Source organism: Lottia gigantea (assembly GCF_000327385.1).
Source record: "Lottia gigantea unplaced genomic scaffold LOTGIsca_43, whole genome shotgun sequence".
In the NCBI taxonomy this organism is placed as follows: domain Eukaryota; kingdom Metazoa; phylum Mollusca; class Gastropoda; family Lottiidae; genus Lottia; species Lottia gigantea.
Genome location: NW_008709504.1, coordinates 279884 through 303022, shown reverse-complemented (window position 1 = coordinate 303022; position 23139 = coordinate 279884). Strand labels below are relative to the sequence as shown.

Genomic DNA, 23139 nt, shown 5'->3' with positions numbered 1-23139 from the left:
CTGTTGTTCCATGACTAAAATCCATGCCTGTTGTTTGTTTGTGATTAGAATGTAATTGTCCGTCCTAGAGAAAATGTTAATATACAGTTTTAATATATATTTTGACAGTACCAAACTGATTAATACATCCATGCATTTTCTTTACATAGGCATAAACAATGAACTTCATTGGGAATATATTTTATAAGGAAAATTCCATAGATTTAAAGATCATTGAAATCATTTACTTAATGGTGGAAATGGTTTAGGAGAAAATGTCTTATTCTCCAGAACTTAACTTGAAATAAAATTCAGTTTTCCAGTCATCTGTCTGATTGATCAATCACTTAAATTGATTTTAAATTAAGTTTTATTATCCAATCAGATTATTGTATTTCGTAGAACCTGGATTTTATCGTAATTAAGTTTGTGAGAAAAATGCCATTTTCATTGATGAAATAAGGTTGATTGTTTATGTTTAGAAATGTTCTGTTTTGTACACAACTGTAGAAATTGTTGATCGTTTCTATGTTGTTTGAAAGATATAGAAGTGGGATTGTTTTGATATGATTTTTACTATATTATATTATTATAATAGATCTAATAGTTATCATTATAATTTATTATTTATTACATCTAGTCACCTTCCATCATTAAAATCATTTTATATTATACCTTGTCTATTTTAATTGTTTATTTATTTGTTAAAGGGATTGTGAAGAGGTTTTCTAAAAAAAAATAAAAATTGTATCTAAGACACTAAAAGCATCAATTTGTACCATTCCAACGTCTGTGATTCCTATAATTCCACTTAAACTAAATATTTGATGTTTGAAGGGTCTCTTAACAATCCCTTTAAATTATCTCTCATTTCTAAACCAGCTGTCCTGCTGAGGCCTTTATATCTGACACATGCTTCATCAGTTTAAGACAATCTTGTCAAATAATTGTGAAAATAATTTTAAGTTCTGTAAAGAACCAAAGGGTTTAGTTTAAATATTTATAAATACAGTAAAAAACACAGAGAAATACAGTTACTTGACGTTATCACAGATTTTCATAAATTCTACAATTTTACGGGAAAAATTTTCATCTGGGTTGGAATCACTGGTTACTACGGCTTTTCTTCCAAACTCTTTTGCCTGGAAGAAGATAAATAATGAAATCCTGAAAAAGTTCTGAACGTTGCAAGATTGCAAGAATGTTTGAATCTATAAATAAGAAAAGTTGAAAGTGTTTAATCTTGGACAAAACAGTATAAATTTCTTTTGATTTTTTATGGTTTTTCTCCCGAAATCAAAAGAAATTAAAAACTTTTTAGCCTTACCTTTTTAACTTGATGGAAAATAAAATATAACATAGCTAGAGCATGACAGATTAACGCCAGGTCCGGTGCTTTACGGTTAGGTTGATGTTCTCTGATATCATAAATAGAATTTAATACTTGGACGGCTTCTGCTTCTTGTGCTTCATCTAGAAAACAAAACATTTTATAAAACATCTATAACCAATTCAATAAATATATTATAATTCTTTAAGTTTACTTTTAGTTTGTTAAAATGTACAAGTCAGCTGACCCTACCTAATTTTTCCTCCTCATCCACCAGGACCTCGACAGCACCCGGTCCCACCCCTTTTGGTGTTTCAGGTGTCTTGGTTCTACATTTTACAATACTATCTAGATGGTTATACCATATATCTGTTACCTGCAATTCAATATTCAGAAATAAATTTCAAATTTAAATTATGCTGAAAAATGGAAATTATTTTCAATAAAAAAAAAACTAGAGATCATACCATGCAGCTACAGCATGTTTCTGGTATACTATCCTCATCAGGATAGCTGGTTTTGGAATGTGAAGGAACTACTGTGTATGAAGAGAAATTAGCCAGTATACCTGTCTGTAGAGAGAATCAGCTATTTCCATCTTGCCCTGTCTAAAAAATACATTGGCCATGTGAAAATATCCTCCAGAAGTTCTGATATCATCAGTTCCAAATTCTACTGACGCATGGTAGATCTACAATATAATCAAAATTTAATGAGCACAGAAATCAAATTCTTTGAAAACCAAGTCCATTTTAATTTGGGGTAGAATAAATAGTAATTGTAACTATACAACCAGATTGAGTTGAAACAGACATTAACCGTTCAGAATGAACAAAACCAGCACCACCTTAGAGAAAAGATATCATTCAACTCACATCATCTGCCAAGTTTCTCAGGGCCTCGTCATATTCTCCTTTAGCAGCATGAAGTAAACCAAGGTTGCGATACAGTTTTGATTTTATAGCGTTTGAACATTCTGGTGTTTTTAACACTGTCCATTGACCCTGAGCTAAATATTCTTCAGCTTGTGACAATCGACCTAAACCTGAAGTAAAAAATATGAAGGAAATTAAATAGAAGAAATTGATTAGTCAAGCGAAAACACAAAAATAGAATAAAAATCCATCAAAATACAATGTAAAAATCAAAAGTTTGAAAGTGTCTAGATATTATCTAATCATAGTATTTCTGTAAGGGAGTCCACATAATGAAAGATGGTATGGTTTATATGCATCCATTCTACAGAAAGAAAACATTATTTATTACAGGGATAATGAGAATCCTTTCTACTGGCTGGTTCTTGGCCAAACCTTTTTACAATGATTGTTTCACCAATTATCCATACCCAGAGAGTTAACATAGTATTTTGTTTATTCTGCATACCTTTTAGAGAATCCACAGAGCTAATAATGCCTATTCAATAACATTTAAACATCTTACCTATACTGGCTTCTCCTAATATCAAATATGAAGGTACTAGTTCAATACTGGATAGACCATAGACATCTATAGCAAATCTTAAAGACTGCATGGCCGCTGGTACAGCTTGTTCATGTTTACCTTCAAATAATAATTTCTGACCAGTTGTTCTAGTAAGATCTATCATCTGACGCTGCAAATACAAAAATAAAATGGGATACAAAATAGACTACCTTGATGCATCTAATCACTTAAAAGACAACAATCTTAAAGTAAAGTCTACTGTAGCAAATGAGCCAGATATAGGCCTAATGTTCAGCCTATATTTATCCTATATTTATCTTATTACCTTTTTATCCAGTAAGACAGCTTCTCTTTTTTCTCTCTCTCCTTCTGATGGTAGGAAAGGTGCAGGTTGACGTAATAATGCTAGATTATCACAAATCTTCTCATGAATTCCCAACCAATCTGCTTTTTGATGCTCCACACCACTAGAAATACAATTTTATAAGATATTCAGTCTTGGGATCTTTTCAAAAGTGATTTCGACAGAAAAACAACAACATGGTACAAGCTAGATGGAGCATTGTTAAATTCAGACTACATCTAGTACATATTTATTGTCAAAAGTATTGTCAAAACCAAGCAAATGCAAAGGGAAAGTGAAAATGTAAAATAAAATAAACAAAATCTCACCAATAATATGTAACTCGACATATTGTGCACTGAACAAACGCTGGTTTCTGGCACAATTCACAGAGAAGCTTTACTCCTTTCGGATTTGACAACGGATTTAGAGTCATTTTGTGTCGTTTGCTGAGAGAATTAACGTTTATTTGTTTCTAAACTGAAGTGAAGTGGATTTTGTCGGCCATGTTGTTTACATTCGTTGTTAGCTTCCATAAGCATGCGCAGATTATTCACGGGAGATAACTCTTGCAAATATTGTATACTATAGACTACAACGAACTAAATGGACCTGGTCTGCGTTGGTTAATCATTAAATTTTAGCGGTCTTTGGATAGAACGCAGTGATTTCCATCGCAAATATCACATGCCGAAGACATTTAACCACGGACACTAGCGTCATTGAAAATATAACAACTTTTTTTTGTCGAATGTCGCGAGTCATAGAGGACGTAGATTATTAATATTGATGGTGGACGGGATATCCCTACCACTCTCGATTTCCGCAATAGACCCTTCTAACCTCTAGGTACAAGTACCTTCCGGGGGTACCAATAAGTACTTCGCGGATACCTGGTGTTCCTCTCGGAGCATCTAAAACAAAGACCAATGTCCGTGGTCAATGCAGGTCGAAGCGGTTTCAGATAGCATGAAATACTTATGGGTATCTTATGGGAACAACGCCAGGGTATAAAACAATGTTGTCTATATGTTGCTATGTTAGCTTGAAATGTACCCTATGTCGCGATACTTTTTGAGAAGACAGTATAAGCTTATCGAGGTTTTCTGCCAATCAGACAAGAACAAGGTTCAAAGGACCATAGAGATTGTAGTTACGATATTATAACAATATACATCTTACTTCAAACAAAACATTAAAAGAAAAGTTGGTGTTTTATCAAACCATGTAAACAAAAACTTCTTCATCGGTCTGATTCATGCAGATCAGAGAGCATGACATGGAAAAGCGTCTAGTCTTTCGGATGACATAATAAATTGGTTGTCCCGTGTGCTACAGGCTATGTACGTTAAGGATCCCTTGACAGTTGAAAATCGAAAAAGATTAGGCTAATGGCTGACAAAATGTCCATCGCTGCACACTATATGGCGTTGCCCGTCTTCGTTGGCACATAATATACAGAAAAGTAGGACGTAAAACTCCATTCATTTCATTTCATTGCTCCGATTTCGATGGGTTCTTCATCAATCGCTTCTAGAGTAATAGGACAATCATGTGGAAACATTTTCTGCACCTGGCTTGGTCAATGAAACCAGACAACATTAGGAGTGTGCAATGAGGGAAATTGTGTCACCTCAGTGACACTAACGTATTCATTTCAGATTTCCAACATGCAGAGCCTTAGCACGTGGAGCATTGATTTATTTTCCAATCAAACTATAGCTCGTCACTTTTCCAAACCAACTACCTGCATCACTGACAGGGAGAAACTGGGTTGAAAAAACGAAGGTATATCTCAGCAGCTAAAACTCAACTCGATAAAATTTGAAAGAAGTTGCGACAAATACGGATCGTGTTTCTGCCACCACCGGACACCGTCGGTATTTATTTGAAATTGTAAATCGTAGCCAAGAAGTCTGCTCGACCACTGTCGGGGTGTCAAGATTAAACGCCCAGCATATTTCATTAACGCCCTGAATTCACTCAATGTTTGAAGGCCACGGGAAGAATTATTTCTTGTTGACAGAATTTATTTGTAACGATTAGAAATGTCAACTGTGGGAATTCACTGCATCAATAGACCTCGACTTGAATCTCCCTCCTGTCTCCTCTACAAGCTACACGCCGGTTAATCCCTGCACAACAGATCGAGACTTATTTGTCTCTTTTATTCACGTCGCTTAGAAAGCTCGTTGACAATAATATTTGACAAATCTGCTCTTCTGCTTGTTTTAGAGTAGGCTGAAGTATCGTCGGCTCCAGTTTGTCTAGAAAGGTGAAAAGCACGTGTTTGACTCGGGTCAAGAGGACGCTGCAAACAATGGGCCGACAATTAGCAAGGTACTAAAGATATTTCGAGTTGTATCCAACCAACTTATTAAAAAGTGTGCAATTGTTAACGTCTGCTTTCTCACCAATTTCCCGCCAATCGTAACCACTTGAATTACTGCCATTCAAGGATGTATATCCAAAACACTTGTCTGGTAGATAGAGCGTGAAATCGCTCTCTAGACGCGATTATCCGGGCTAATTATCATCTTGAGAATCAAGAAGAAAGATGAATGACATCCGAGATTTAAAACCTTGATGGGCAATCCACCTTGTTAAAGAATTAGTGAAGTCATCCACCGTTCAAAATTCACATAATACTAGGTGAATATTTACAGCCGCTGCTGAAAAACTTCCGGACCATTTCAAAGCCTTTCAACGCAATTCCTTTCAAACCATTTTCAACAGTAACCTAAATGAAAGATGTGATAGTTCTATGAAGCTTGGAGTTTAGCATGAATCCCGACAGGCTTTCAATTCAGCAAGTAGTCAAATAAGGTTTGCGGATCATATAGATCCTGCCAATACCGAAACAGAATCCCACGGGCGCAAGTTAACTTCACAAAATTTGGTTGTAATTCAGATGCAATCAGAAATACAATAAAATTGAGTCGTTATTTATAACAGATTTCTATCAGCCCAAGATGACATTAGCTAGATGTCATACTAACTTGGAAATTCTGTTAGTTGATGCTCTGGGTTATCAGAAGTCAAACACCCTCGTCAGTCATCTTGACAACATGGCTGTGTATAAATTATGTAATGAACTAAGTTAGAATTTAATCATGATATGAAATATTGTTGAAATGATCTTTAAATCAATAAACAGATCTAAAAGTTGACAATTTGACTATAATCTTCACTTGGCGTCACCATGATGAATTGAATTGGATATTGATTTTGGGTCCTGGACTGAAGATAAGTCACAACCCCGGGATTTACGAGGTGTTTGGTAAAGTCTACTGTATTGTCAATATAGATAGGACACGTTCTAATGATTATTGTATTGATAGTTTAAGCTGGAAGTTTTAGTCTCATTGATATAGGAATCTATATCTATATTCATAGTTCAATGCTTGGATGTAATTCGTCTTCTCAATCGTTCAGTGAGTTATCATACTCCCGGTATTTGTCGTTAGTTGAAAATGTTCGTTTCGATTTCATTAATATAGGAACTGTTTGGCAATAAATATTCATTTTGGTCGTTCTTGGATGTGTACTGGATTATATACTGGATTCATGTTCAGTTGGCTCTCATAGCATACAGACTCCTTAAAATCAAATAGCTTGGAAATCAGAAGGTTCCGAATAGTCTTATTGTTTTTTTACATCGCCCATAAATCCTGATGAGGATTATGTATCATTAACATGCGTCGACAGCGAGAGATTGAATTGAACTTAAATCCATTTCGTTTCGAACTTGTAGATATTTGTTTCGAATTATTATTTGTTCAATCTTCATTGGTTAACGTTTCCATTCCAAATTCGTCAATAATTTCGATCCGAATTTACAGCAATTTCGATCCGAATTTACAGCAATTTCGATCCGAATTTACAGCAATTTCGATCCGAATTATTATACTTTCAATCCGGATTTAATTCTTCTAATATTGAATACAGTGTTAATGAAATTAGCGGCTCTAAGATTATCAGGATTACAAGATAGAAACATACATATTCTATGATTTACGACACGTAGAGTGTGAATAACAACTACACAAATCTTTATAATAAACTTACAATTATCTCACCTTAGCACGTGCCAAATGGAATCAAATCATTAAGAATTATTGTTAATGATTTACTAATTATTTCTAATTAATTAGGAAAATATTGAGATTTGTGGAATTAAGATTAATGATTTATTATGATTGTTTGATAAAATATTTTTATTAATCAATAGAATCAAAAGGTTTGAAAGTTTTAATAATAGATTTGAAAATTTTGAAAAATAGGTAATTCAGTAAGAAAATTGAAAAGCTGTATCAATTTGCGGTTTTAAAGAAAGAATATATAATTTGTTAACCGCTTGTCACACTATACGATTATTATAGGCTACAAAAATTAAAAAGGACCTTCGTAAAATTCTCCAAAAGAAGTGCATTAATAAAACACTACTTTTTCCTTAGGATTGTGCTTTCGAGAGCAAATTTCAATATCCGCCTTGAATTACTATAAAATACGGCGAATAGTTCGATACTGTTTTGATAACGGCCCGCCTGTAATCAGAAGCAGGTTGTTAATTAGAAACCATCATCAAGACAATTAGTAGCCTTAATTAACAGAATCTTTAAAGAAAACAAGGAGTTTTTGTCGGCGAACATTCGGCACCTTTATAATTCAGACGAAGTCATTCAAAGGAAATTTTTCCGGCAAATTGTCTGGTTTTAGACACTGTTTCTATTCTAGATGACGATATAATTTTTAATTTAAATATTACAACATAAAACGTTTATATTCCTTTCAGACTTCGATTCAGTTTTCGTTGAAAAACGACAGAATATGCAAACATTATAATCTTTTATATCCACTGCCGATGCTTTCATTAAAAACAAAATTGAACTGGGCAAGACTTATCAGATTTCCACCTTTCATCCCCAAACCAACGCCTTCGTTACCAAACGATATATAATACGATATGTAAAAACAATAATGGAGCCATGTATATCTATTTCAATATTCAATATTCAATTGTATACACCCCATCATTGCTTTCGTGATACTATTGAGATACATCTCTATTTTCGATGTGTAGTAATACGAAACTGTGAAGTTAAACATCCTTGACCATTGCTTTTGTTATAAACCACAAACTATAATAGCTATACTATTGTAATAACGAAATAATAAGTGTAGACTTTATATCTTCCGATTATTTTGCTCCTCGATCATTGCTTTCGATACTAAACCACAAACTATAATAGCTATACTATGATAATAATGCAATAATAGCTATGTAGACTATAAAGATATCTCTATTTTATATGTGCAGTAATACGGAACTGAAAGGTTAAACGATGGGGCCGACAAAACACACAGAAGTTACACGCTTGTTTTCATCTCTTTCAAACTAAAATTCTTCATCGAGCTCAAATTGACTCTTAACTCGAAAATTATGTAAAATTCTCTACCCTTTTCTTATGATAATTTCCATAAAATAGTCGAAATATTAAAAGAAAAACTACATTAAGAGGCAATATTAAAACCGTATACAAAGGCTTCTATTCGGCTCTATAGCGTAAAGCACAAACATGAATAAATTTGCATAAATCTGCATAATTGATATGAATGAGACGTCGGTGACTTACATCTTGACATCATTCATAATGAGAAAGTAAACGGAAACTGGTACCATTCATTCAGGTTCATTGAAATAATATCTAAAAATAAATCACACATTAATATTTAACCAAATTTATTTGACCCAATTTGTAATACTGAAGATATAGATATTGCTTCTTAAATATTGGATATTCTTAGAAATATTCACATAATATTTTCACAATATTTAGATTTTTCATTGAATATTCTTAGAAATATTCATATGAAATACCGTTATAATCACAAAATATTGAATAAAAAGATTAAAAATATTGAATATTAACTTTCCCTAAATTATAATCACAAATTTGTAAATATTTATTAGTACAAAATATCCATAAGCATTGTCAGGAAATTTAATTTTATGTATTTGTAAATTAAATATTTCTAAAATGAATGAAATAAAATTCGTATGATTTCCATAAAATCAATTTCTACGTCTCACGTTTATTTTGTAGTCAATGCATGCAAAGAAATACAATTAAAATTTAATTCAGGAAATAGAAAATACGGAAATACAATTTTAAAAATATGATAACAAACATCATAATACTAATGCACTTCGCACATAGACGAAGAATTCAAAATCGGTCGCATATCATTAGTCGACCAATGAAACGGTTAGTATAAGGACATCAAAGAGACCGCAATAGGTGAGAGTAGAGTGTAGGAAAGGATAGAATAGAAGCCATTGGTCGTCTAATCAGAGTGAAAATACATTAGAATAACAGCACGGTGTGATCAATTCCCAGTAGTTTATACCTGTACGGATATAATGAAGCCATATACAAGGGAAGACCGATATACCGTTAATCCGCTGGTGTATTTAGCCGATTAATTACCGTTAATCCACCGGCTTCAATTAGTGAGATCCCAGTATATATAGTGAGTAAAAATCTAAGACGATCATCATTCGTTGATATCAACTCATCTCGCTTACTACTATACCTTTAATTTCTACTGTCATTATTTACCTGCTTTGAAATTACCTGAGTTGTTATCACGTGATATCAGTTTTACGGTTATACTTTTGGATTTAGTTATTAGTTCTCATCATTTAGTGGTTATTTCCCCAACTGGGATATCTCCCAGCACGCTGTTTTAATATGTCTCCTATGGATTTAGCTGTGTGTTTGGTACTGTTAGCTGCCACAGTGTCTTCTACCAAGTTCAGCAAGATTCCACTCAAGGCAGCTCGAGAAAATTTGTTTGGAATTCAACCCAATAGACCTGGTATGTATAAAGTTATTTTACGGGTCAGGATTGTCAATAGTTCGATCGCCTGATCGATATGCGATCATGAATTTCAATTGAGGTGCAATTACACGACTAACTTCACGTGTTCATATTCCTAGAAAGAAAATACATATATCTCACGTATATAAATATCTTTAACACCTTTTTATCATATAAAAATATTTATATTCACAAGAGTATAAGAAAAACTTCAAATCTTGATGTATGTTGCTATAATGTATTTTTATATTTTAAGGTTGTATATTGGGCAGTAAGTTTTACGGTATCGGTGAGAGATGGACTCCTGAATTGTTACCAGTAGGTGAAATGTACTGCGTTAAATGTGAATGTGTGCCGGTTAGTATTGCTATTTGTGTCTTCAATTGAAAAAAGGGTGTTTGAAATCAACCCATATATTCATATCTAACTGTTTGTATTCACCAGTCATTCAAATACCTCTTTCTCTATTCATATTCTAATTCACAATCCACTTTCTATAGACTATGATACACACTTTGATTCTTGATATAGAATTTTTATACTCACTCTTTAAATGAATACTGTGGCTTTTTCATAGAATTTTTCATTTCATTCGTTTATTGACATAAGAAATGAATTTGTGGTTCATAAACATCGCGTTGTTAAACATTTTTGCATAAGAGTTCGACAAATTTCTCAGAAAAAAAGGCTGGGTTTCTTGCGATCGCAAAATGGCAGGAATACCCTAAATCAGCCCCCACCCTATATAAACTCTAGTGTATAGGACAGTTAATACAATGTTATTTTGGTACTGTTTGAATGGTATAAAATAGGGCTGTAGGTGTTTCACAGCTCTGTGTTAAGACATTTTTACTATTTGTCTGTTTGATTTAAACTGTCGTGGTTTACATTTCTATTAACACATCTTTACCTAATCACTTTTTATACTTTGAATCCAGTTGAGATGACAATCGCAAGATGGTACCAGGTTTTCTTGTTCATTTGCATGTATAACATGTTCCCAACAGTATTAAATGGTCTTAACAATAGTTGACAGCTCAATCGCATAGTTACTTCATGTGTTTATTAATATTCAATATTTGTTATCATTTGCAGGTTGAACGTAAAGGTATTATCGATATGAAAGGACAGACTCTGTGTAAGAACATCAAGAATCTGTGTCCCAGACCCAACTGTCTCAATCCCGTCCTTCCCAAAGGAAAATGTTGTAAAGTTTGCCCCGATGAAGGTAAGTCGTGATTTTATTTTCGTTTCGTTTTGTCCAGGTGTGAAGCTTTTTAATGTGCTTAATTCGATATCCGGCCTTTATTTGGACATCTAGTTTATTGCTAAATGGTTCGTTTCATCGACAATTAACTTTTAACAATAGTCGGATTAGCCAAATGAACGCAGCCACGTCCGGTGTCTTTTCAAAAAGTATCAATTCGACCACCCACTCGCACAAATTTTGATTCAGACAAATCCCTTTTCTACAACCGAAACGAAAGTGTGAAACGATACAAATTCTTGAAAGGTGTAAGAAGTTGTGTCTTATTGACAAAGTCTCGAGTATCCAGCTCACTTTGTTTAATGATGCATGTGATATTAAAAAGCCATTAGTCTAGGATGTTCGAGACTAGTATCTGATGTCCGATAATTGTTCAAGCAATTTAGGATTGAATCCTTACACTCTTTTCACCGTTTAACAAGCTACTTCACCATTTCAAGTTGGGTTACCACCATTCTTATCACACGGCAATGAATGGGGTATTATTCAGCTAGTATCTGCTATATTTACTGTGTCTCCCCTTACCAGCCTCTTGTCTTCGTCTTCACAATCAGAGCTTTATGCTAATTATTCAGGCTTGTACTAGAACTGTTTATCTTAAACTATCCCATTTACCTCATCTATCTAACTTATTCAATTTGATCATCAAAGATAAAAAATAAATGGATTGGAAAAGGGGCCCATTGTTCGGGTTACAATAACCATTAAAGAGTTATCTTTCTTTCATTCATTCAGTCGCAATCATCCAGACTCTGATCAAACGCAACAGATAACATTCCATTATAGCGATAAAAAATTCTACAAATTAAATATTTTGGCGATAAAATACCTTAAAGCTCTTTAAGAAAAGCCAGGTCCAACCCCACCTAAGCCTACCTTTGTTCCAGCTGACTACGTCATAGCTCGATATTGCCTTCATGTATATATCACGTTATATATCTCTATATTGGCGCCATTTTGGCTAGACGAAGCAATAGAATGAACAGGTTGTGTATAAATAAAAATTGTGTATGTTTATGACATGAAAAATCTTGCCTTTAAACAACCGACACGCGTTTCACTCTCGTTAATTAACTTCCAGAGTTCGATCATTCACGTGTTGTTTAAATGTCTTGGTTCTATTGTGGGGGTGCCAATTTAATTATCAGGAACCATATCTCTTCATTAACATTTAAACATTCCCCTTTATTCTTTCAGTCAACAGTTTTGAAGATAGCTTCAGCCTTGGTTCCAAATCGTCCGCCCCTACCATGATCAGTTCTGATAGTAAACGTCGAGTCAGAAACGAGTTTGTGTCCCTATTGGTAGGCAAGAACGTCCGACGTGAGAGCGTCAAGACTTCCGCCGTAGCTGCTGTATATTTCTCTATCGTTGGTCGCGATGAAATCAGATACTCGGTCCGATACTTCAAGTAAGTCTCTCTCTTAATTTATGCCAATTTTAGAAACATCAAACGAGATTATGCATTGAAACATTCTATTGGTTATTATTGTGGCGCCAGTTTGATCAGTATCTTATTTAGATGTCATGTAACAATATTTCTTTTTCTCTTACAGACTCGATCGTCCTAAATTCTTGCAAATTACCGATGCCAATGGTAATGTCTTATTTGAGCGACCCATCGAGAAGAAGCGAAACGGCGACAAGAAATTCTGTGGTATCTGGACCAAGGTTCCTTCCGCTTATATCCAGTATGTCCGTGAAGAACGTCTGTTCGCCGTCATCACTGCTTCACGTCACTTCCGGGGGCTGGTTTCCGGTAGAATTATGGTAAATCGTCATGCTAAACGAGGTACGTCATCAACATCTCATTTCGGGAAGTAACAAAAACTACCCACAACGCATCTGGATAATATTTGTTCTTTTAATGCAGTTAATCTCGGGGAAAATTAAATTTAAAAGCTCTGATTACTTTCTATTGTAACCTTCCTGAAAGCCACGTTTTGATTGGATAATAACCTTCTACGGTGTAAATATACTATTGTATTTAAGTTGAACAAACATATATTACACCTATCTCTTGATTTATCTCACCTTCCAAACTTTTTCACACGTACCTCTAAATTTATTTTGTAATTTTCAAGTTTTGTCGCTAATTTAGTATTTGTTGATTCAAACATTTTTATGAGTAGCCGCGAATTAATTCGTTTCGTATTTCGATTCCGTGTCAAATTTGTCTTCTCCTTTTTCATTTACTTAAATAATCGAGGCGCGAATTTGACATGTTTATCGTCTGCTGGAGAAAGGGCGGGCAAGGGGAAGGGTATGAAGTCGTGTCGTCTGCACTAATAAAAATTATTTTTGTATCAAGTTTCCATCAAAAGTCAAACTCGGTAACGTTTTGTTACCTGAACAAATTACTTGTTGTTGATTTTTACGACTGGAGTAAAACTAATCCCATGTGTAGTGAACTCGGGTGTCGGGGAGACACGTAATACGGCTACAATCAGACTACAATCAGACATCAATGGCGGTCGTCTACTGGATTGAATATCTGTTGAATACATCACTGACTTGGGATGTCTCGTGAAACTGTGAAGGTGTAAATAGACGACATTCTTCAATAAATCTTCTAACGTGATGTCTTACCAATTACAGTATTGTATTCAATTCAGACACTTAACACTGGTTGACCGTACAACTCCTTACAAAAGCCGCCGCCATCTTTGTCAACATGGCAACTGATTGTTACGTTACTGCTAAGTCGTGGTTAAAATTAGTTATTTCAAGAAAGACATTGTAGCTTCGTGTTAACTCTTTCTCACAACAGCGTGAAAAACTAACATTTATTTTTCTTTTCTTGTAGAGGTTTTCAGCTCTGTTCTTGCATCACCCAAAGCAAATGGTATTGGCGGTTTATTATCTGTCGTCTACAATCCTCGAACACACCTTGTTGATTACGTCATTAATCTTGATGGAGTTTTTCCAGGTATGTATTCGATTTGTTGTTCTTATCAAAATAATTCAGAATTCTTTCTTATCTGAACTATTTCTTCGCATAATGCCTTCATTTATTGAATTTGAAGAATCATCTATCCAAGGAATTTCAATTAATTTTTTTTTATAATTTAAGGTTCTTCCGAAGAATATTTTATCACCATCTCCAAGAAAAGTAAAGTTTTACATCAATCTAAAGGCAAAGCCAGTTCTAAGGTAAAAGATCAGAATCATTTTCCCGCATTGCACACTACTTTGGCGATATTGGTCATTCATTCAAAAGCTCATTAATACAATAAAAAGATAGACGTAAAACTCCTTTCCATTTCATTAATAACCCGGTGGCATTTCTCATTCTTAATTCCCAGACAACAAATAAACATACCATCCCCTCGTTATAAACATTATTAATTTTTGTTTCAACAGAATCTCATTTCAATCTTTCATCATTTCAGACAAGATTTATTCGCGGTTCCTGGACATTGAAAAACAAACGTCAATCTAAACAGCTAGCTCGTGGTCGTCTGACCATTCGTCTGACCTCAACCAATGGTGCCTCAGTCAGTGGTGATATTAAACCAAAAGTAACTTGTGGAGGTAAGTGTAATATTTTTGTGCTTTGCAATCATCAGCAACAGAAATCAGCAAAAATTTGCTTCCATTTTGAACCAAAGCAGGTTGAGAAAATTAGGACGTAACACTCCATGTTCAAGCTTTATATTTTTACAATCTCATTTCTATTTTAGTTTCTCAAGCTGTCATGTCATCTGGTAATTCCCTCGAAGAAATGAAACTCGCCTCTTCCGGTACCGCCGTCTTTGAATTGAGAGAAAAGGGTTCCCTTGACTACAAGATCAGAGTTACCGGCCTTACCAGTAAAGTTCATCGTATCCGACTAGAGGGCGCCGTCAACAAGAAAAACAGACGACAGATTATTGGAAGCGTTCACAGAAACTTCAAAGCTGATGAAAATTCCTTCAATGGCTGGGTAAGTCGTCCGCTTCATTTTCAGAATTCCAGCTCAGTTCATAATTTTCATCATGGATCCATTTACTGTTTACTTCGCTTTCCATGTTTTCCTAATTGCATACTGTGTGCTTAGAAATTGAATTTATTTTATTGTCTTGTAATTTCAGTGTAATGGTACCTTCAAGAAAATGACCGCTGATGACCTTCACCTTTTCCTTAACAACAAGATCTTCGTCAACGTAGCCACCAGTGAAAACAGAATTAGTGAATTGAGAGGTCGAGTTATTGCCCTTCCTTACCATTCCCACTTCGAACAGGTTTCTGGTAAGTACAAATACATTCCTTTCACTTCGAAATAAAAAAAAAGCAGACTCATTAAAGCTCGATCCTTGTGATCCATCCATAGAAATGCTTCAATATCACAATTCTCCTTTCTCTTTTCAGCTGATCCTGCTGCTCTTGGTCCCAAAACAATAACTTCCAATGGTCATGCTGGTAATGCTTGGATCTCAATGGGTGTTGGCTGTTCTCTTCATTACGACATCACCACAACCACCATCGCCAAACATCACGATCTTACCCTGAGCCTCGTCAGCCCAACTGATATCGATGCTTATGTCACCATCGAGAAGATCTCCACAACCAACTTGTATGAATTCCAACAAGCCTCTGGTAGCATTGCTGTTGTTCCCGAGTCCCTCTTCCGAGACCTTGATGAAGGTTCTGCTTTGATTCAAGTCATCTCTGGGGATGTCATCTTATCTGGAAACGTAAGTCGCCAATTATCAATTATTCTGCATACCTGCATCTCTGAATTAAGGCTCCAGTATCAATAATAATTAAGCATTTTGGTCTTTACATTTCTGACCATCATTTTAACATCATTTATTGTCATTTTTCAGGTGAGTGTACCCAATACTTGCTGGCAATACAGTCAAGACTACGATATGGATATCTTGGTGGATGAACAGACCTCAGAAGAAGTATTAGCTGCCAATAGATATAAGTGTGTTTATGAAGGCAAGGTCTATGAAAACGGTGATAGTTGGTTACCCGATGTTAATGCTACTTGTAACACTTGCAGTTGTAACGTAAGTACATGCCATTTCCTTATTTGGTCATTTGATGGTTAATATATAATTAAGTATTTTGTCTCGTGTATTTTCCTCATATGGTCAAACTAAATGGTATACTTTTGTGGTGCAGTGTTAATAATTAATTCTTCATTTCTATTTTCAGAAAGGAAAAATCGAATGCCACCGTCTGATCTGCCCAGTTGTCGAATGCGCCAATCCAATTGTACTCGATGGTGAATGTTGTCCAACCTGTCCCATTGAAACAACTGATCAAACCGAGTGTAAAATTGATGGTGATCTGCGAAGTCATCCAGTTGGTTCCACCTGGCATCCATTCCTTCCTTTAATGGGTTATGCTAAATGTGTCATCTGTACTTGCTTGGTAAGTAATCTATCTATACTACATCAAACACCTTACTCAAATCATCAATCTGTTTTTTTTTTATTGAACGCCATACTTGAATCAATATTCTATAGCATTTACTGAAGCATATCCACAACATGATTTTAATAATTTTGTCTCTCTCTTCCAGCCCGGTGGTATCTATAAATGTGAACGAAAATGTCCCAAACTCGATTGTCCAGCTTCCAGAAGAATTCGATTGAACCCAAAGGACTGTTGTCAAGTTTGTGCACGTAAGTTCTCATTTTTTATATCAAATATCAATACAGAAATTAAAATAAAAAATGACCAGTCCTTAAAACCTAATGCATTGGTTTCTTTCTTATAATGGATGAATTTTCTAAAGTTCCAAAACCTTAACCATTTTATGTCTTTTTATAGCCGAGGAAGTAAAACCAGAAGTTGTGAAACCCCTCCAAGATGTTGATATGAAAGGTGCATGCTCATTCAAAGACCAGATCTATGCCAATGGTGCCAAATGGCATCCACGAGTCATTCCTTTTGGTTATATGAAGTGTATTGACTGCTCTTGTAACGTAAGTACTACCATCTACTGTTTCTTTTTGAATACAAGAATTACAAGAAATTTATTTATAAACATACAATACTTTACAACCAATATTAATACAAGTTACATTCTAATAAAATTAATTGAAATTCAAAAAGAGCAATCTTATAACAAATTAATAACTATGTTGTTCTTTTTTCAGAATGGTACTCCATCTTGTAGCCGACCAAAATGTCCTAAACTCTCTTGCAGTAGAAAAATCCGTGAAGATGGCGCCTGTTGTGATACTTGTGCTGATTCTGATGGCGAAGAAATAGTCGAAGAAAAGAAAAGTGACTGTAAGTGTTCTTTATGAAAACTCCGCCGACAAAAAAATACGTTCGGCTTTTGCTCTTCAAAGCCTGCTGGCCGTTTCTGTATCAAATTTTAAATCTTCTGTTCTAAAACTGCATCTTGGTCTTCCTTGACACTTCTCTTGGTCTTTTGCTGACTCGTTAATGCTTTCTTTCATGGTCCTCTTTGATATTCTGTACCAAATAACTAATGAATTGTTCTCTCTATATTTCAGCTTGTATATTCGGTGGTAAGAAATACGATGATGGTGAAACATTCCAGCCCAAAACCTCCTCATTAAGTAGCTGTGCCACCTGTACCTGCCGCAAAGGATCCATGAAATGTTCCTTGACCTGTCCAGAGAAATGTAAAGATCCTAAACACAGTAACGATCCTTGTTGCAAGCATTGGTAAGTGTTTACATTTAACCCATTAACCTCTTTTTATCTTCTCGATTGATTTGACTGCTTCTTTGCCATTTTACTTTTCAATTTTCTTTTTCAATCGCTTCAACCAATTACCAAAGGATGGTCTGAAATGTCGAATTACAATTTTCTGCTCTACTTCCGAATGTTTTTAATAATTATTTCCTTTTTTCTTTTACAGCTAAAACATCAATGAAATAAATAGTTAAATTGAAAATGAAAAGTCTGAAAAAATAATAGATGTGAAGTGAACAGAAAGTGAATAGTGTTTAGTGAACATGGGTGTTCTGAATAACGTTCGATGTCGAATTGTGTTCAAATTATATATTCACAATGACATCACAAGTAAATCAAGAGAGAGGACTCATTTGTGACATAAGTACTAATAAGTGACAATATCTAATTAGTGACAAATCTTAATTAGTGATGAGAAATGACTCGTTAATTAAGTGACACCAAGGATGCCTAAGTGACAAGTGCTAGAGTTAGTCACTAAGTTAATCCACCAATCAAACCTCCGGGTTATGGTCATGTGACCAAAAGTGATAGTGACACTTTCTTGAGTGATATTAATCAAAAAGTTTATTTATTTTCGTAGTGCTCTTAGTTTTTCTTATCTATTGTTATTGTTATTTCTCATTATTATTTGTTATCCACCATTCATGTTATTTGTGTATGTCCATATGTCAGAGGATCTGGTGCCAGGTCAAAGTTCGATGTAAATACCTCACAATGCAAACTGACCAATTCACCAAGGAACATTTCTATACGCTACATATTATCCCGTCCTCCACTATACCAAAGATTTACATCTGGTCATTTGTAATTTAAAATCATTTCATTTTCATCTGTACATCCATCAATGTATAAATCTTGTCATCATTTTTTGTGTAGAACGTCATCGTATCATGTGTATAACGTCATCATCTTTGTATATTTACGTCATCAATATATGTGTTATGGTTATCGTTATCTATTAATGTAAATTGTCATCCCAAGGTGCTACCAATTACGAATAAAAATTTAGAAATTAGTTTCAAGTCTTTAGTTATACTGATGTTATACCGGATACATGACCGCACATATCCATAACAGCTCGAAGCGTGTTCGGTTGCATCTTTACAATGTCAAACTTTTACGAATTTCGTCTTAATTGCAAGACTGCAATAATCACCTTTCCGTGTAAATCAGCGATTTGATAGGCTTTATGCCGACAGAAGTCTGTAACAATTATCCATGATGTCTTTCTATCGAGGGAATTGATTGGCTGTATTCGCTAAAGTACAATAGAAAAATGACTCCATTTCGTGATACAAGAATAGCGGCTATAGCAGGTATATGATATAATACGAAGTTCGTAATAGTTTGACATTGTGAAAATGGTACGGTTGTAACCATCATGAGAATAATATCAAAAAATTGATTTCCCTCTCGGTTTTAAAAACTCTGATTTATTCGACTTTCTGTGTATTACAAATGAATTAAGCGCGACATATATTATATACAAAATTACAATAAATACCGAAAGAGGCAGCTAGAAAAAAATGCCCGTCTATATACCTTTTCTATCTTGGATGTTAATATGCTTTCAAAGATGATGATGAATCCATGGTAGAAATTTTTCCACCCGAGTATAAAATCCATACCGCTCTTCGACCGACATGGAACAATTAAAGAGACCGAAACTAACAATACCAACAACAGTCCATCTACCCGAATCATCTGAAATATAGAATTAATAGAAAATTAAACACGCACTTACTCGTCCTGTAAATAGACTCAAAAATACCAGAATAAACCTTAAGGTGCGGTTACACGAATGGTCTTGGTCCGAAACTTTTTTAGCCGACTAAAGTCTTGACGTTTTCCACCATGTCGATAATCACGTGCGGAGCATGCACTTGAAAGGAAAATGAATCTGATTGGATGATGGTGGTCTGTCTTTCAGAAGTTGTTTGACATTATAAATCTTGTCGGGGAGTAGATAATCTTGTCGTGGAAACACGGGCACACGCGAGATTTTTACCCAAGACATTAACCGGCGACAAAAATCGCCGACTAAGACAGCACGTTATCAAAGTTCGAAATTATCTACCCTTAAAACTCTATCTTCCTTCAGCCGGAACCAATTTTTTTCGACCGTTGTCCCTAACAGAAGTTAAACTCGCAACAATACTTAGTTGACCACCCCGGTCGAAAACTGACCACTGCTAATGCTATCGATATAGTGATTGAAAATATCTAAGCTGTAATATAGTCTTACCCTCTACTAGAAGTGGACCTCCGGAATCACCAGAGCAGGCATCCGCTTTGGTTGGATTCGACCCCACTGCACACAACATCTTATCGGTGATGTTCATCATATTAGTACTGGATCCTAATAATACAGTATTGAAAATATTGGGATCGACTTACATAGGAATTTCTTTAGATGCTTGTCGTGAACTTACCAGAGCTTAGAAATACAGATATAACAAAAAGTGGGAGTAAATCCCATTAAACTGATCGACTCAAAAGAATTGCGCATTAAAGTGCATTGGGTAAAACGAAAAAGAAAATAATATTCATGTTAATTGTCGTCGACAAGTTACGTTCTAGTCTAGATAAAATTTTGTTTTTGTTTATAGGGTTTATGTTTAATAAACGAGCAGATCCATCGCCGTCCATCTTCCTCCACATGTGTGTATCATTAGGGCAACAAGGGGGAGCGTCCAAGAAAAAACCTCTTACTTTCATAAAATTCAATGCATTCGTTCTGGTCAGCGATTTTCACATTGGTCATCTTCAATATATCTGGGGATGAACCGTTCTCCGTCAAACCCCAGCCAATAACTACGCCCTCTACTCCGGTCAGGTTCCGAATCATAGGAACCATGTGGTCCAGGTTCGTATCGTTTATAACATAATCTTCACTATCTAAAGGGTCAGGTAAACACACTGGTCTTATGGTTGTTGATATTGTCAACTTATCATGTAGTTGTATCAATGCGATGTCGCTGTCGAATGAACCATGGTTGAAATAATCCTCGTGTTTGATTATTCGTTTGACCTAAACAAAAAAAGTGACACAACACACTTGATGAGGAACAGAAAGAATGGACGAATGACTTAGGTTCCTCGGATCCTAATTACCGCAGAGCTAGGTAGACAGAAAGAGAGAAACGTGTCTAAATATTTTCTTTATCATTTGCAGCCTTATTTGGGGCACAAAACACAAAATTAAGATGTTACTTTGTAAATTATTCTTTACATGGTTTAGTTCAAGGGAGGCAACTTTTACTTTATGTTTGATTTTAAAGTAGGCCATTCCCAGCTTAAGGAAGGTAACTTTATTTGAATTTTCAATATGTTCAATAAGTAGATCGTAGTTGATATGAAAATCAGAAAGCGAATCAACCTGTGAGTAAATAATGATATCCATAGATTTACTACGCTGTTAATGATATCGTGATGTCGACCATAGAATAAAAATCAACACATGCAAAACAATTCCAGCAACTGAAAATGTCGAAGCATGACAAATCTGGAGCAATGATAGTATAGTAGTAGTCACAGATTTATTACGCTTATTATTGTTAATGGTATCGTCATGTCGACCGTAGAATTTGCGACTTCATCCACAGCAATGATGTATCTACATACCTTAACTAACTGTCTGTGCTTCCCTGTCAAACTCACTGTTCCAACATGGACCATTATTTCTTCTGCTTTCTTTACACCTAAAATGGTGATAACAAAATCCCCCCTCAAGTACCCTTAGTTTATGTAGCTTGGTTTCTATCACCTGTTGTGATAATTCTCATACATATCTACTATCATTTGCCCCCATTAATAACAGCAGGGATAGGATACTTAAAGCTATCAACTATGTAGTCTTTGATAATGTTCCACAATGAACTCACAGTATATGATGTTGTAATTATATTCTTCCCCCCCCCCCCACCCCCGGGGCGATGTCGGGGTGTGGTCAACTGTTGTAAGACAAGAATTTAGCTTTAAGGATTCAAGATCTTTGGTAATGGCGTATTCTGAACACTTTAAGCCTTCACAACTATAGCTAGAAATATACGAGATACGACATATCGCTTTGTCGACGACCGTTCCTAGATTTGAACTATTGAAATATTGATTAGCAATACCAACTTACCACTCGCACTTTCGACGCAATGAGCAGCAGTTAAAACCATATCTTCAGATATCAACGATCCACCGCATTGAAGCCTTAGGTTATCTTGATCCCATATTATCCCGACCTGCCAGGGCCATTTTCCGTCACTGGTCGGAAGGCCCATGCGAATTCTCGGCGTAACGCCGATCTTCCGCGTAAAGGAATGAATACCACACCCTGAAAAAAGTATTCACTTAATTCTTTGAAGTAGTAAGTGTATTGGGCGGAGAACTGAAATCTTCTCTTGATTGGGTTAATAACTGTCGGTTGTTAAAACGATGTAATTATGTTCGACCAGCTGTTGAAACTGTTGAATATATTTCAGCCAAAAAGCTTACAACCTGAACAACTTACGTGGTACGCAGGTTGTTGTTCTACCGGACCAAACTCCATCCGACTGACAAACACGTCTACGCGATCCAAAAAGCTGGAACAACATCCGGTCGTATCGGAACTCCATTACCGTTCCGACCATGAAACGATCTTCTGGAAGAACGATGTCACCTGCTGTCATTAAACAGTCAGAGGCGTGTCTAAGTTTTGAACTGCAAAAATATGAATATATTATATATTGGTATAGCTTCGAGATAAGTGGCAACCCATCTTCTTGTTTTGCAGCCTTCAGTCCTTCATTTCGTCTATTGAGTACCGAACAAGCTTTGGCAACTTATTGGACTAATAAAATGAATTAGAATTTTACGATGAACTGTACTGTATCCAATTGGACTAATACAATATTTCAACTGGATCAACACAAGGACCACAGAAAACTTCATAAGATAAACAGACTTACCAATCGTCACCAAAACATACCGAACAACCATCTGGTTTATCAACAGCTTTACAGGTAGTTCCTGAAGACAAAAAGAAATTTTTATACCGTACATAGTGAACACTGTCGGTCCTTTTATTTCTCTAGGATCCTGGTAAATAGACTATTACTCAACCCTTCTCCAAGTTAGTGGTTTAAAACATACTTTGAACGCATTCTGTCAGAAAGAAACGCCTGTTCTCGTATATCTTTAAGATCCCCATTTAACATAATATCATCTGCTATCCCCCCCCCCCCCCCC

At 35.3% G+C, this 23139-nt stretch overlaps 3 protein-coding genes across 3 annotated transcripts in view; 1 reads left to right on the top strand and 2 right to left on the bottom strand.

The window, feature by feature from the left end:
* Window positions 1-1013: 1013 nt before the first annotated feature.
* Window positions 1014-3531, bottom strand: LOTGIDRAFT_123333 (hypothetical protein; the record flags this gene model as incomplete). Its single annotated transcript, XM_009060513.1, has 8 exons — window positions 1014-1121; window positions 1307-1480; window positions 1611-1685; window positions 1878-2000; window positions 2185-2354; window positions 2750-2921; window positions 3078-3219; window positions 3425-3531. The coding sequence occupies 8 exons, from the start codon at window positions 3529-3531 to the stop codon at window positions 1014-1016; spliced, it is 1071 nt and encodes a 356-aa protein (XP_009058761.1).
* Window positions 3532-9850: 6319 nt separating this feature from the next.
* On the top strand, window positions 9851-18083 carry LOTGIDRAFT_164016 (hypothetical protein; the record flags this gene model as incomplete). Its single annotated transcript, XM_009060512.1, has 18 exons — window positions 9851-9977; window positions 10237-10337; window positions 11076-11208; window positions 12445-12658; window positions 12804-13039; window positions 14054-14176; window positions 14321-14400; window positions 14640-14781; window positions 14931-15172; window positions 15321-15477; window positions 15598-15923; window positions 16056-16244; window positions 16393-16611; window positions 16763-16865; window positions 17014-17168; window positions 17343-17478; window positions 17709-17883; window positions 18080-18083. 18 exons carry the CDS (start codon window positions 9851-9853, stop codon window positions 18081-18083), a joined length of 2862 nt encoding a protein of 953 aa, XP_009058760.1.
* Window positions 18084-19486: 1403 nt separating this feature from the next.
* LOTGIDRAFT_164015 (hypothetical protein) overlaps window positions 19487-23139 on the bottom strand; it is a gene marked incomplete at both ends in the record, with an annotated part of 9915 nt that continues 6262 nt past the window's right edge. Inside the window, 7 exons of the mRNA XM_009060511.1 lie at window positions 19487-19620; window positions 20162-20275; window positions 20629-20947; window positions 21541-21617; window positions 22046-22243; window positions 22421-22611; window positions 22860-22920. Of these exons, the coding sequence (XP_009058759.1) occupies window positions 19487-19620; window positions 20162-20275; window positions 20629-20947; window positions 21541-21617; window positions 22046-22243; window positions 22421-22611; window positions 22860-22920 (1094 nt within the window). The remainder of the gene's footprint in view (window positions 19621-20161; window positions 20276-20628; window positions 20948-21540; window positions 21618-22045; window positions 22244-22420; window positions 22612-22859; window positions 22921-23139) is intronic.